At 46.3% G+C, this 15,980-nt stretch overlaps 1 protein-coding gene across 1 annotated transcript; it reads right to left on the bottom strand.

Annotated features, from left to right (window-relative positions):
• Positions 1–2,734: 2,734 nt before the first annotated feature.
• LOC140733999 (non-structural maintenance of chromosomes element 3 homolog) lies at positions 2,735–11,267 on the bottom strand. Its single transcript, XM_073057577.1, has 9 exons — positions 11,196–11,267; positions 10,719–10,823; positions 9,078–9,146; positions 7,700–7,794; positions 5,612–5,691; positions 4,941–4,983; positions 4,003–4,065; positions 3,751–3,865; positions 2,735–2,889 (listed from the first exon to the last, which is right to left on the bottom strand). Exons 1-9 carry the CDS (start codon positions 11,265–11,267, stop codon positions 2,806–2,808), a joined length of 726 nt encoding a protein of 241 aa, XP_072913678.1. The 3' UTR covers positions 2,735–2,805.
• Between the last annotated feature and the right edge of the window lie 4,713 nt (positions 11,268–15,980).

Below are 15,980 nucleotides of genomic sequence, written 5' to 3'. Positions count from 1 at the left end.
TCACTAATAGCTACAACATCATATTTCCAGATATCAATCCATGCTCTAAGCTCATCCACCTTTCTTTAATGCTCCTAGCATTAAAATAAATGCATTTAAGAAATTCCCCACCTCTTCCTCTCTGTTTATCTCTAACAGTACAAAGAACTTTACTGTCTTCTTTTTCTTCCTTCTCCCATACATCTGTTCCTACGCTCTGGTTCCCCTCCCCCCTCGTATCTAGTTCAAATCCACAGGAGCCTCTCTAGCAAACCTACCTGCAAGAATATTTGTCCCCCTCCAGTTCAGATGTAAACCGTCCCACCGGAACAGGTCCCACCTTCCCTGGAAAACTGCCCAATTATCTATAAATCTGAAGCCCTCCGTCTTGCACCATGTCTTCAGCCACGTGTTGATCTGCACTAACTTACTATTTCTAAACCCACCTGCACATGGCACTGGTAGCAATCCTGAGATTGCATTTTGCATTCCTCACCACAGACTCAACCTGCAAATTAACCTGTAGAGAATAGTGCACAAGGCCTCCCAAGTCATTTTGCACCTCATTTTTTGTATTTTCTCTCAATTTAGAAAATAGTTAACCCCCTTCATTTCTTCTACCAAAGTTCATAACCATACACTTCCCAACACTGTGTTCCATCTGCCAGTTCTTTCCCATTCTGCTAATCTGTCCAAGTTCTTCCGTAGCCTACTTCCTCAAAACTACCTGCCCCTCCACCCATCTTCATCTCGTCTGCAAATTTTGGAATAAAGTCAGCAATTCTATCATCCAAATCATTGGCATATAATGTAAAAAGAATCGGTCCCAACACAGACCTGTGACCCACTAATCATCAGCAGCCAGCTAGAAATGTCCAACCCCTTATTATGTGGCTGTGAGGTCTGAAGCTCTCAGGTCAATGGAAACACTTCCCTCCAACCTTTAAAAATCAAGATCTCCTCTTGGACTTCCTAGACTCCAGCCAACACAGTCCCATTTCATCCCTCATCACACAGAAGCTGGTCTGTGGAACCAGAAAATGCTGGCATCATCAATAGAGAGAATTAGGTTCACGAATCAGATTACATTATCCTCAGACTGAAATGCAAGCTGTTCCTTCCTCTGCAGATGCTGCCTGCTTCCAGATTTTCCTAACTTATTTTAAATTCACAGAACCAGTTCTTTTTGGCTTTTGTCCCTGGAACCAACCTGGGTAATCTTCCCTGTACTCCCCTGTCCGATAATTATTTATTTATTTTTAATAGAAGGAAACCAGACCTGTTGACAAAACTCCTGGTGCCATCTCTCAGGAGCTCTGGAGAAAGGCAAAGACATTTCCTGACATCTGTATATACTTTCAGTGCACCATTTTCCATCCTAGTCATTTTCTGCCCCAGTACATTGGCTTTTAGTGAGTTAAATGGCAGGGAGAGAGCCCTTTTGGCCCTATCAGTCCTTGGCCACTAAGACACCCATCCAAACTAGTTCCATTTGGTGGTTTGGCCCTCAGAACCTTTCCTATCCATATACTACCTTGGTATTCATTTTCTTACAATAGAATATACAAAAAAAACTACAGCTACACATACCCTGATTGTTATAGGTTAACTGTCCCTGAACCTCATGGTGTGGGACCTAAGGTTGCAGAGAGAAGAGAGCATGGCCTGGATGCTGGGGGTCTTTGATGATGGATGCTGCTTTCTTGTGGCAGCACTTCTTGTGAATGCACCCAATGGTGGGGAAGGTTTTGCCTCTGATGGTCTGTATCCATCACTTTCTATAGGCTTTGCTGTTCTTGAGTACTGTATTGGTATTTCCATGCCAGGTTGTGATGCAACCATTAGGATGCTCTCCACCTTGTACATATATATATATATATATATATATGTAATTTTCTTTGTTTTTGGTTTCACATGTCAAATCTACACAACTTTCTAGGACGGTAGATTCACTGTCATCTCTTCTTTGTAATTACACTTGCATGCTGGTCCCAGAACAGATCCTCTGGTATATTAACAGCAAGAAATGTTCCTAATGTACCTGCCTCAACCATTTCCTCTGGCAGCCCATTCCATGTATGGACAATGCTCTGGGTGCAAAAGTTGCTCCTCAGGTTCCTATTGTATCTCACCACTTTCACCATAAACTTGTGCCCATTAGCTTTTGATTCCCTAACCTTGAATGTTTGTACACACCTCCATGTCACCCCTCATCCTTCTATGCATCAATGAAAAAAGTCCCAACCTGCTAGTAAATCTCCTCCACAGTCTTTCCAACCTATTGGCATCTTTCCTATAGCAGGTTGACAAAACTAAACATATTTCAAATGAAGCCTCACCAACATCTTTTATAACTGCAACATTACAAACTATCTCCTATACTTAGTGTCCTTGATAAAGGTCAACATGCCAAACCACTTCCTTAGAAATCCTGTCTACTCATGATTCCACTTTCAGGGAACCACATACCTGCTCCTCAAGATCCCTCTGTTCTACAGTGCACCCCAGGGTCCTTCCACTCACTGTAAACTGAGAGTACAATTTATTTTCAATATTAGACTCTCATGTCAAAGAAGAAGACTCTGGAAAATATAAAATCAACAAATCTGAACTCAGTTAAATAGAGAAAATTTTTATTTTCAGTACCAGACCCATTAATCCTGGTTACAGGGACTGCTCAGTCTGAACACCAAAGATGAGAAGATCTCTCAATGTTATTTCTGTCATGATCGTGACAGATCTGAACAAGGTCTGAACAAGGGGTAGTGTTGGGATTTGAATGTTGCCTAGTGGGCCACAGTTGCCCCTTCCATCTGTACCTGCCCATTAGGATGGCTGGGATGAGGCAGCCTCCAGCTGGGCCTCCTTGAACTGGGTGGCACATGTCTTTGGATCCTGCTCACTGTGCATCTGTAGACAGACAGGAAGAGAAGGGTCAGGGTGAAAGTTAGGAGTACTCGGGCAACCTTCAACCCATCAAGGTCTGTCTTAGTCCCTTTAGCAAGAGCTGTTCAAACAGGACCCTCCCACCCACAGAGCTTTCTGTTCATTCTGTCTCCTATCTCCCTTCACTTACTGCTGCCCGTTAGTCCCTCCCATTAGTTCCCTTTCCAAAACCCACTCATTTTCCATTTCCTTCGTCCCATCATCACTCTGTCCCACACATCTCCCCTTCGCTTCGCAATTCTCCAAACCTCCCTCTCCTCACTCCTCCACTCAACTCCCCTTTGTCAGCTCCAAATACACCTCCCTCACTTCCATTCTCCTTCCTCATTCCTCCATACCCATCTACCTCATCCCATCCCTCCCCATACACATCTCATACTTGACCTCTTCTTTCTTCACCCATCCCACTATTTTCGTTTCTCTCCTCTCCAGCTCTCCCTCCTCCATCATCATCCCCTCACTCCTCCACTCATCCCCTCCCTCACTGATCTTATCACACCCCATCCCACCTTCATTAATGATCTCTACTCATCGCTTCCAACTCCCCCATCCCTCCTCGCCCTCTGTCTCCCCATTTCATTTGGCCTCCACCCCTTCTTGTTTCCCCTTTCATTCCCTCACCTCCCTCTTCTTTCATTCCTGTTTCACCTCTTCCCTCAGCTCCTCCCTGCACACCTACCCTCAACCAACAACCTCCATCATCTCATCACCCTCCCTCCCTTTCCCTCAATCACCCCAGTACTTACTCCCCTTCCTTCACTTCTGCTTCACACCCTCCTCCCAAACCACTCCTCTCACACTCCGCACCACCACTGCAACCCTTACCTTTGCCACAAATTCCAGCACCTCCATCTTGGAGGTTTCCCGGGCAGCACGGGGCCCCCATTGGAACTCGTTCTCAGCAGGGTCCGTGTGGGGAATGCGGCTATAGTCCAGGTATCTGGGGAGGGGTGAGGGAGCAGGCAGGCTGAAATCATGGCAAAGAGCCCCACAGGTCCCTCTGAGAGGAAACTCCCTCTGCACTGCCCCAACACACACTCCTGGGGTCAGACACAGAGATGACATGCCATTACTCACTTCTGTTTCACAAACTCCTCTGTGATCAGCTTCTTCACGTCACCAAAGTCCTGGTGTCTCTCGCTGAGCAGGAGAGCAAAAAAGTATAAATGACCAGTGTATTGCCATACAAATCTCTTGTACTCAAACACTCTGACTGTATGCCTTCTTCACTGCCCTGTCCATTGTCTGGGAGTAATAACCTTAGACCTAAAGATCCTTCTCCTATACTATACTTCAAATTTACTACATCCTGCTTCTGATGTTTTTTACATTTGTATTAATTCAGGAGATGTGGGTTTCACAGGCATAGCAAGCATTTATACCAAGCACACCCATCTCTTGTTGTTCCCAGAGGCTTAGGGATCTCCCCTCTTGAACCTCCGCTGTCTTTGTTTACCAACAATACAGAACAGCATGGGACTGGTTGCAATGCGGTCCCCTGCAGCAATTCGAAAGCGCAGGAAGCTGCAGAGAGTAGAGACACAGCCCAATAAATCATGGGCACATCCCCCTCCCCACCATCAGTGGTACATAAGGGAGGCACTGCCTTAAGAAAGCAACCTCCAAAGATCCAGAGCATGCCATCTTCTCACAGCTCCCATCGGGCAGGAGGTACAGAAGCCTGAAGTCACTCACCATCAGGTTCAGGACAGCCACTTCCCTTCACCCATTTGCTTCTTGAACCAGCTGACACAACCCTAATCACTACCTCACTATGACCACTTCACACTACAAAAGGACTGTTCTATTTGCGTTCTTCTAAGATAGAGTCAAATTTGTGTTGAATTGATGTTTTTCTCGTGAATGTTGTGCACTTGATGCACTGTGCCTGCGATGCTGCTGCAAGTAAGCACCTGTGCATCCAGGTACTCGCACATCTGACAATAAACTCCACTTTGCTCTGGAGACCGGGACCATCGGAATAAACATTTGGAAAGACATCAGTCACCCGTTACCTGGGATCGATCCGTAATTTTTTCAGAGTGTGCCATAGGAGAGCTGGGAGTGGTAAGGGAGGAGAGAGCGGGTGAAAGGGGGTTGAGGGGAGGGTGAAATGGAGGGAAAGCGGAGGGAAGTGAGAGGGAGAGAAATTGCAAGACAAGTATGAAACTCTGCAATACAAAGATGCCGATGTGTTAACATATAAATTGTAACCGTTTGAGCAGCTTGCGATTTACAGGCTCAGTCTGGACTTAACTTCCTGTGCCTCCTTGTCTCTGAGAAAGTGACAGGGCACTCCCTCCTCACCACCTCTCCTGTGACATAGAGTTCCCTCACTACACCCCCTACTGTGGACCTCCCTCACCTCCACCTACACAACACATGTACCCCCCTCAATGCCCTTCCCATAGTCTGAAGCTGCCTCACTGCCTCGCCCTGCCACAATGCAGAGTTCCCTCACCACCGCACTCTCAAAGCAGAGATCCCTCAACACCACTCCCACAGAACAGAGTTCCCTCATCGGCCCTCCTGTAGCGTGGAGATCCCCCAGCCCTGAAACGCAGGTGCCTCTGTTGTGAGCACTTGGGGAGATGTTTGAAACCCTACTCTGCTCACCCCCTGAACTGATCACAGAGACAGCAGACAAACCCCCTCCCCCCCAATCCAGCTTGCCGAGTTCCCTCACAGTCCTTCACTGCGTTGCCCTTCATGAAGATGATGGAGAGGATGACCAGTAGCAGTCCCATCTTAGCCGTGGCATCGCCCCTGAAAGACAGAAAGAGAGAGAGATTCCCATCGGTTCACTAGCTGGGCTGTGGCAGCCAATCACAAATGGGGGGGTGGGAGAGAGAAGAGGAAGAGGGGGCAGAAATGGGTTAGGCTCAAGCCCATCTTGTTCCTGCTGGCCTGCCCAACTGGAGTCAAGGAGCTGGTCAGCACAGTGAAAAGTCCCTTCGGCCCACCTCCTCCATGCTAGCACATATTTGACCCAGGTTCTTTGTACTCGGGGACAGGGTGCAGTTTCTTCACCTGGTCAATGACAGAGGGAGCCCATCCATCCGGCCCAAATATCAGCCGCACATTTACACTGGTCCTCTGGGACGTAGAGTAGTACAACAGAAGAACAGGCCTTTCAGCACAGAATCTCTGCTCCACCCATGATGGCAAAGTAAACCAAATCCTTTCTGCCTGCACACAGTCCATATCCCTCCATCCCCTGCACATTCATATGCCTGTCTTACAGCTTCATAAATGCCTCTGTCTTATCTGCTTCCATCATTCCTGGACACCCAGCACTATGTGTAACAAAATAACTTGCCCTGCACATCTTCTTTAAACTTAGCCCCTCGCATGCCTTCTGATATTAGAAATTTCTACCCTGGGATTAAAAAACTTCTGGCTGTTGACTGGCTATCTAGTCTATCTATGCATCTCATATTTTTATAAATTTCTATCAGTTCTTCCCTCAGCCTCTGACACTCCAGAAAAAGCAACCCAAGTTTGTCCTTGCAGCCCACTCTCTAATCCAGGCAGCACCCTGGTGAACCTCTCCTGCACCCTCTCCAAAACCTCCACACCCGTCCTGTAAAGGGCAACCAGAAATGTGCATGATACTCCAAGTGCGGTCACATCATGTAGTTTATACAGCTGCAACATGATTTCCTGACTCTTAAACTAAATGCCCTGAGCAACAAAGGCAAGCAGCCCTTTCACCACTTTATCTACTTGTGTTGTCACTTTCAGGGAATGATAGACCTGAACCCCAAGATCCCCCATACATCAGAGACCCTCAGGGTCCTGCACACGCTGTGAATGTCTCCCTTACATTTGATCCAAAGTTCAACACCTAATCCGCATCTCCCTGAACCCTCGCTCCTCCAGTCAGTGCTTGTGGCCCCATTATAGGAAGGGTGTTGGTTTTGGGCAGGGTGCAGGATGCTGCCGAATTAGAGGGGGTGAACTATAAGGACAGGTAAGACAAACCTGGGTTGTTTTCTCTGGAGCAGTGAAGGCTAAAGTGAAGAGAGGCATGGATGTGGACAGCTGCTATCTTTGTTTAAAATGTCTAAACCCAGAGGGCATGCATCTAAATTGGAAAGCTCAACGGAGAAGTGCAGGGCTCGTTTATTTATACACGGGGTGGTGGGTGTCTCGAATGTGCTGACAGTGGTCGTGGTGGAGGCAGACAGGACAGAGGTATTAAAGAGGCTGATAGACAAACACAGAAGTAGCAGGGAATGATGGGATGTGGATCATATGCAGCCACAAGGGAGTCAGATGAATTTGGCTTTGCGTTTGGCACAGGAAACGTGGGCTGAATGTCCTGTTCTGACGGGGTCCTGCTCTACTTTGTACGTACCATTCCAAGTGTAAACAGAGACCCCTCAGTCAAAGACCCTGTGGGTAAGACCACCCAATGCCATCGCTGAGTGGACTGGGGCAGCAGCTACCCGGAAACAGGCAGGCTTCTTCAGGAAGCGCAAGTTTACAGGGAGCCAGGAGCCTGGCTGCGGATGTAGTGGAAGGGATGGGAGGGTGGGACGCTGGGTATGGAAGCTCCTATCCGACTGAGGGAGGGGGACGTCAGGGTGAGCTCTCCACAGCGTTGAGAGGCAGTGGCTCAGGGTGGAGTGTTCAGTGAGGTGTTGAGAACCTGTGCACGTGGTGGGGGCTTGGTGCAGCCAGGAAACGGTGTGGGAAGGAGCGCTGCTGGAGGGGGATAGAGGCAAGAGTTCAAGCACGGGCAGCTGGGGAGAGACAGGGAGTCACTCACCAGTTCATGCTGTCGTCCTGCGCAGGCTCCAGCTTGTTGATGAGGATGTAGGCGTGGTTCTTGGGGTCAATCTCCACCAACTCCATCCCAAACTCCTGCCGGGGGGGGGGGGGGGTGAGAGGGGAGAAGGGCAGGAGGAGAAGGAATGTGTAGAGGGTGGGAAAGGGTATGAAATGGGAAAGAGGTGGGAGTGGAGTGGATGGGGATGGGTGGGAGAGAGGGAGAGAGATTCAGAGGGTGAATATAAACTGCCCAGGATCACAGTGATGCAAAGAAAAACCACAATAACAACATCGAGAGCAGGTGGTGAGGTGACCAGGGACAGCAGCATCACAGAAATTCAGTCAGATAAGCAAACACACATCAGAGGGGTGGCCCTGGGACTCAAAACAGCACCATTACAAAATGGGAGTGTGGGAGAGAAGCGGGGGGGGGGGTGGGAATGGCCTGTGACAGAGCGTTCAGATGGGGGGGGGATGGGAGAGAGTTCAGATGGGGGAGGTGGTGGAGAGGAGGGTTGGGGTAGATGGGGAATAGGGAGAAAGAGGACGGGCACAGGATGGGGCCTGTGGCGGCTGCAACTACCAGCCGCACCATCAACTCGGCATATTAAATTGTCCTGTAGCCGACCATCCTCCTGTTAATCTGGCAAATGACTGAGGTGTTGCATTACACCAGCCTGAGTAGATGGGGCTGGATAATTGGATTGTGACATTCTGCTACAGCCAGAGGGTTCTCTGGAGCTGCTTCATTTATGCCATATCTTTGTAAGGAGAGGAATGTTTTCTCTCCCCTGCAATTTACTATGGACTGGCCAACATCAAATATAAACCCATAGTCAAGAAATGAGTGGTGTCTCTTGGTTTGAGGAGTATTTACTATGTTGTTGTAACCAACTTTTGTTAAGCTGATTCAAGTTTGGACTCTAGAACAGTTCTGTTGAGTTTGTAAACATTTTGGGTAAATAAAACCCTTATTTTTTTCACCTTTATCTGCTCTCCTAGTTTTATGCTTACCCTGGTCCTTCACAGGGCCAGAGAAGGAGGGCTGGAGACAGAGATAGAGAGAATGGGGACATACTGTATCTGACCACGGGAATGAAAGACGGTAGGGTATTATTGGAGCTTCATTCTGACACCCTTCATCACACTTTCCCCTCCTAGATCCTATCCCTCCCCCTCCCTCACACTCTGCTGCTCAAACTCAGTCTCTCCCTTACTGCATCTACTCTCTCACATCTCCACATTCTCTCCCTAACCCCGCCCTGTGCCTCCAACAGCCCTAATCCCACCCCCTTTCACTTCCCCACCCGGATCTCATTTCCAGCAGACAAGGACTTTAGTGGATGGGATGCTTTGTGGGAGGAGCAGGTACTGACCTGGCTGAAAATACGTCCTGCTCTCTTTATAATCTTACAGTACCGTGACCTGTAGTCCTTCAGCACGTTCTGGAAAACAGATGGAGACCAAAAACACTTGACAAATTGGTCCTTTCACACCCCTGTGCACCAGCAAAGGACTGAGACAGCACAAATGTGTATGATGGGATAGTCTGGAAGGAGCATCACACTGCGTCTGATCCCCAGAGCATGTGTTGGGACAACGTGGACAGTGTTGGGTCAGATACACATTCTGTATCTGACCCTGGGAGTGTGTGAGAGGACAGTATAGAGGAACCTTATCTGTGTCTGACCCTGGGAGTACGTGATGGGACTGTGTGCTGGGAACTTCACTGTGTGTCTGACCCAAATAGCGTGCTGGGACAATGTAGAGCAGGGGTTCTCAGCCTAGTTTATGCCATAGACCCTTACCATTACCTGAGGATCCATGGACTCCAGGTTGGGACCCCCTGATGTAAAGGGGGCTTCAATCGGTATCTGACCCCAGGGTGCATGCTGGACAATGTCCCAAGGAGTATCTGACCCACAGTGTAGATAGAGGTTCACTGTGTCCATCCTCAAGAGTCCTCAAGGATGTTACCTGATCAAGAGGACCTGAGTGATTGGGAAAGGTTGGAACATTGGAGAATGAGGGATGACCTTAAAGAAGTCCTTAAAATAATGAGGGATATCGATAAAGTAGAGGCTCACAGTCTTTTCCTAGGGCAGGGTAGTCCAAAACTCAAGGGGACAGATTTAGGGTGAGAAGGGAAAGATTTCAAAGGGATCTGAGAGGTAACTTCTTCACCAGAAGTGGGGTGGGGTACAATGACCACACTTTGACAGGTACATGGACAGGAAAGGCTTGGAGAGAGATGGACCAAACGCGGGCAAATGGTACTCACTTTGATAGGAATCTTGGCCAGCAGAGTAGTTGGGTCAAAGTGTCTGTTTCTGCACTGTGAGATTCTATATTGAAACCTTCGAATACTGGCATCCCGACTCTTACCTAGTGCCCCACCCTACAAAGCAAAGTGTCTAGACCCAAAAAGTCAACTGCCCATTTCATCCACAAATTTGCAGATGATACCACCTTAGTGGGTCACATTTGAAATACTGATGAGTAGGAGTACAGGAAGGAGATAGAAGCTAGTGACATGGCTTCATGACAAAACAACCTTTCCATCAATGAAAACAAAAGAGCTCATTACTGTCTTCAGGAAGGGAAGCAGTGGCGCACACACACTCCTGTCTACATCAACGGTGCTGAGGTGAAGAGTTTCATGTCCCGAGGAGGGGAGGGTTGTGGGGTGGGGTGAGGTGGGGGGAGGGGTGTGGGGTGAGGCGAGGGGAAGGGGAGTGGTGTGACGACGGGAAGGGGAGGTTTTGGGGTGAGGCGAGGGGAAGGGAGGTGGTCTGGTGAGGAGAAGGGGAGGGGTGTGGCAAGGGGACGGGAAGGGGTGTGGCAAGGGGACGGGAAGGGGTGTGGGGAGGGGTGGGGAGTGTGGCGAGTGTAACGGGAGGGTTGGGGTGGGGCCAGGAGAGGGGTGAAGGAGGTAGGATGTGGAAAAGGGGAGAGATGTGAAGGGGCAATCAGGCAGACCACTGCTCTGTGTAGCCAGCCCCACAAAGACATCTTACCTTTCTGTCCACAGCAGCGGGGGTCAGCTGATGGGCGGCATGCTGCTTCTGTGATCCTGATGGCGTCAGCAAGAAGCTGGGGTCATCTGAGTCTGAGTCTGGATCCTGGGGGGAGGACGAATGAAAAGGCATTTACCTCCTCACTGTCAGCCTTCTGTACCTCACCATGTTGTCCCCAAGCTTAGACCTGGACGAACGTGCCAATGGCCATCGACACCAACCACAGCTGCAGCATCACTTGGACACCACTCCCAATGGCACAGTCCTGATATCTACTCACGCTGGGGATTTAATCCACCTCATGTTGTCCCACACCCAGTATATACATCATTGGGGGTTTATAACACCCACCTTTGACTCACTCCTTTTATTTACCTACCAAAGGGTTTATCTCTCATCCTACCAGCCCAACTTCAGTATTTGCCTTCCACTGTTGACTAATGCCTGATATTTACCCACTCTGGAGGCTATTCTTACATCCATTGCCATAGCTCCATGAGTTATCAGCACACCCATTAGCCCATGCCCAATATTTACCATTGCTGGCATCTTGTGCTCCCTGCAGTTGGTCCACACACCCACTTTTTACACTCTTCAAGGAGTTTGCCTTTTATAAGGTGTTGTTCCTCCATCCTGAGTGTGACCTTATTGCAACAATAGAGGAGGCCATGGATTGACATATCAGAATGGGAATGGAAATGGAAAGCGTAATTAAAATAGATGGCCACTGGAGATCCTGTTTCCTCTAGTGGATGGAGCAGTCTCCCAATCTACGTTAGGTCTCACCAATATATAGTAAACTACACCGAGAGCACCAGGCACAGCCTATGACCTCAACAGACTCGCAAGTAAAGTGTTGTCTCACCTGGAAGATGGAAGGACTGTTTGGGCCCTGAATGGTAGTGAAGGAGGTGGTGTAGGAACACGTGTAGCACTTGTTCTGCTTGCAAGGATAAGTGCCAGGAGGGGATCAGTGGGGATGGGCAAATGGACAAGGGAGTCACATAGGGAGCTATCCCTACGGAATGCAGTAAGTCGGGAGGGGTATGGAGGGATAGATGTACTTGTTGGTGGGATCCTGTTGGAGATGGTGAAAGTTACAGAGAATTATGTACTGGATTTGGAGGCTGGTGGGGTGATAGGTGAGGACAAGAGGAATCCTATTTCTGGTAGGGTTTCGGGAGGATGTGATAAGAGCAAGCGTGCGTGAAATGGAAGAGATGCGGTTGAGGGCATTTTTAATGGTTCAGGAATGGAAGCCCCTTTCTTTGAAAAAGAACATCTCCTTTGTTCTGGAATGAAAAGCCTCTTCCAGAGAGCAGATGCTCCAGAGAGAGATCAGCAGTAATGTGACGAAAGAGAATTTAACACCTTTCAAGAAGTCTCTCCTTTTAACTGACTGTGTAAAACTTTGGACCTTTGCATTACTACTTTAAGAACTGTTTTCGCATTACCGCTTTAAGAACTGTTCAAGCTGTCGTATCGCAGCTGACATCCGGTTACGTTAGTCATTTGTTTACTTGTGGGTTTTTACTGTGTTTAATAAATGTTTTATTTGTCATAAAAACCTGCCTCACTTATACATTCATTGTTGCTGATTTGTAACAGAGACTAAAGAAAAGGTTATCACCCACACCCATTGGCCCAACCCCAATATTTACCTCTCCGGGGTGGGGGATTATCTACACCTCCCATTGACCATTCCCAAGGAGAAAACTAGAGGTCTAATTAGCACAAAGAGAGACCTTTGTTCTCTGTCACTCTCTCACTACGTCTGTCACTCGCTCTCTCTTGCTGGCTCACTCTCAAAAAAATCAATTTCCGGGATATTGTATATAATTTACAGGCATCAAGGAGTTGCTATCAATATGCAGGAGACTCCTGGAACTTCCGGGGGAGGTGCGATGTCTGAACTGAAAAGCTAGGATTTGGGCCTACTCCGGGGTTCCGATCTGAGGACTCAATTTTGGTTCAGAATTCTGTTGTTCGCTTCAATTGTTTGTTTTTTTTCCCTTTCTTGAGTATTGGTCTTATTCATTTATGTATGTTTTTTTTCTTTACTTGGGTTCTTTTGGGTTTCTTGATTTGTGGCTACCTGTAAGCAAGCAGATCTCAAGGTTGTATAATCTTAGATAATAAATGAATCTTGAAACTTGATTTGTTTCCGAAAATGTCTCCGAAATCTGATTCGACCATCATTGATTCTTTGTTTTTGTTCAAGTGCTGCACTTTTTATAGTGGGTTATTTTTAAACAGAAACACCCTGAAATGCTTCTGATGTGATTGTCTCTTGTTGACGATTAGTTAGGAATCGGATGGCAGGGTTGGGGGAGGAAGCTGTTCCTGAATCGCTGAGTGTGTGCCTTCAGGCTACTGTGCGTCCTTCCCGACGGTAACTATGAGAAGAGGGCAGGTCCTGGGTGGTGGGGGTGCTTCATGATGAACACCACCTTCTTAAGGCACCGCTCCTTGAAGGTGTCTTCAACACTACGGAGGATAGTACCCATGATGGAGCTGATTAATTTTACAAGATTTTGTAATTTTGATCTTCCACAGTAGCTCTCTTCTCCCACCATCCCCATCTCCTCCCACAGCAGACAATAATGCAGCCAGTCCAAATGGTCTCCACTGTACATTCATAGAAGTTCTTGAGTGTGGTGGTTGACACACTAAATCTTCTCAAGCTCCTTATGAAATATAGTCACTGTCTTGCCTCCTTTATAGCTGCATCACCATGTTATGTTCAGGTTAGGTCCTCAGAGATGGTGACACCCATGAACTTGAAATTGCTCCTTCGGTCCACTTCTGATCCTTCTATAAGGATTGGTTTGTGTTCTCTCATCTCACTCTTCCTGAAGTCCACTCTTTGGTCTTGCTGATGTTGAGTGCAAGGTTTTTGCTGCAACACCACTCAAGCAACTGGTATATCTTGCTCCTGTATTCCCTTTCATCACCAACTGAAATTCTGTCAAAAATTGTATCATCTGCAAATTTATAGATTCTATTTGAGTTGTGCTAAGCTACATATTCATGGGTGTTGAGAGAGTAGAGTAGTGGGCTAAACACACAATCCAAATAATTTCTCCAATGCTGTCCTTGGCTCATAGACTGGATCGAGCTTGGGGTAAAAAGAGAGACCCACTCACGTGAAGACCTTTATACACCTGAGGACATGAAGCCAGTCACAGTATCGTAGCAGGTGACCTAGGACCAGAAAGCAGTACCGCAGTGTACAGGAGCGAACCAATTGGACAGTGGCTATATACCAACCATTAACCAATATGGTGGAAGCAACTTTCGAATGAGCTGCAGGATAAGTGGTGCTTGTGAGCTCGATTTTAACGTTTAAGAGAAGTTTGGATAGGTACATCAATACTAGGAGTATGGAACGCTATGGTCCCAGTGCAGGTCGATGCCTGTTTCTGTGCTGTACTTTCCAATGACTCTACTTGTGCTTATGCACATTATAATAATGAATATAGATAGCTGTTGGGTAGTTAAGTGTAACAGGAAAGAGCACTTGGACCATTGAAAGTAAGGACTGGCATGAGGACATTCTGTGAATGCCATTCTATGAAATATAAATGGAAGTTGTTTCAATTAAGAACTTTTTTCTTTTTTATTAATTTTTTATGCATTTCTACAATACAACAACAAAAAAAATCAAGTAAATAGAGATTCATACAGTGCAAAACAAATGCGTCAGATATATAGTTCATAACAATAGGGAAAAGCACCCAAAGTAAAACCTAGTCTTTTCCCTACCCTCCCACTACAAAACCCCAGGCCAACCATTTCAATGTATAAAAGAAAAATTAATCAGAGCATTCGACCCCCACAGAGCTGTAAATATATATAAAAAAGAAAATATAATGCCTACTACTAAAACTATAATGTAATTCACATAAAAATGTAAAACTTACAGAAATAAAAGCTGAAAATAAGGGATTGTAGTACCAAGAAAGGAGAAATTTAATCTAAAAAGGAGTTATGAAAGAATTCAAGAAAAGTTCCCCACACCTTATGAAACTTTATGTCCAAATTGAGAAGTGAATAATGAATCTTTTCAAGGTCTAAGCAGGACAGAATATCACAAAGCCATTGAGCGTGAGTGGGTAGGGCAACATCTCTCCACCTAAGAAGAACAAACCGTCTAGCCAAAAGAGAGGCAAAAGATAATGTTCAATGTTTAGTTGGACTCAAATGCATGTCTACTTCACCCAAGGTGACCAAAGGAGCAATCAGAGGGTTAGGTTCTAAGTGGCAATTAAGAATATGGGATTCAGTTAAAAAAACTTCTCTCCAGAATTTCTCTAGACTAGGACAAACCCAGTACATATGAATAAGAGAAGTCTCTTGCCCCCTTTACACTTATCACAAACAGGACTAACGTCAGTGTAAAACCACAATAATCTAGTTTTAGACCTATGAGCCCTATGTACAACCTTAACCTACAAAAGGCAGTGGCGAGCACATAAAGAGCTTGAGTTAACTGACTTAAGAATTGAATCCCAAACGGCATCAGATAAAGAAATATTTAAATCATGCTCCCAGGCAGTTCTAATTTTATCGAAGGGGGCACACGCCAAGATCACTAACTTATCATGAATAGTAGATATTAAACCTTTACTCAATGGATTAATACAAAGAAGCATATCCACAACATTTTTCTCGGGCATCTCGGGAAAGTTTGATATTAAAGAGTTAATGAAATGTCTAATTTAAAGATATCTAAAGAAATGAGTATTAGGTAGGTTAAACTTTGCAGGCAGTTGTTGAAAGTTGCAAAGCAATTATCTATGAAAAGATCTTCAAAGTGCCTAATACCCTTTCTATACCAATCATGAGATGTTGAATCTTGCACAGAAGGTAGGAAAAGATGATTGTGTAAAATAGGACTAGAGAGAAAGAAACCATGAAGGCCATTATATTTTCTGAACTGAGCCTTATTCTCAGAGTATGTCTAATGAGAGGATTAACAATTAGTCTAGGTAAGTGACAAGGAAGTATGGATCCAAGAAGTGCAGAAATGGAGAGATCCTAAATAGAGTTCAAATCCATTGCCACCCATTTTGAGTGGTCAGACTGATTACAAAAGAAGGACCAAAAAGTAAGACAATGAATATTGGCTGCCCAATAATATAAACAAAAATTAGGTAAGGCCATATCACCTTCCCTTTTAGATTTTTGAAAGTGAACTTTATTATGTCTGGAACATTTGCCCTTCCATAGATAGGACAAAATAATAGAAACTAACACATC

This window comes from Hemitrygon akajei, chromosome 10, assembly GCF_048418815.1.
Source record: "Hemitrygon akajei chromosome 10, sHemAka1.3, whole genome shotgun sequence".
NCBI classification, from domain to species: Eukaryota; Metazoa; Chordata; class Chondrichthyes; order Myliobatiformes; family Dasyatidae; genus Hemitrygon; species Hemitrygon akajei.
This window is presented reverse-complemented; position numbering and strand designations above follow the sequence as displayed.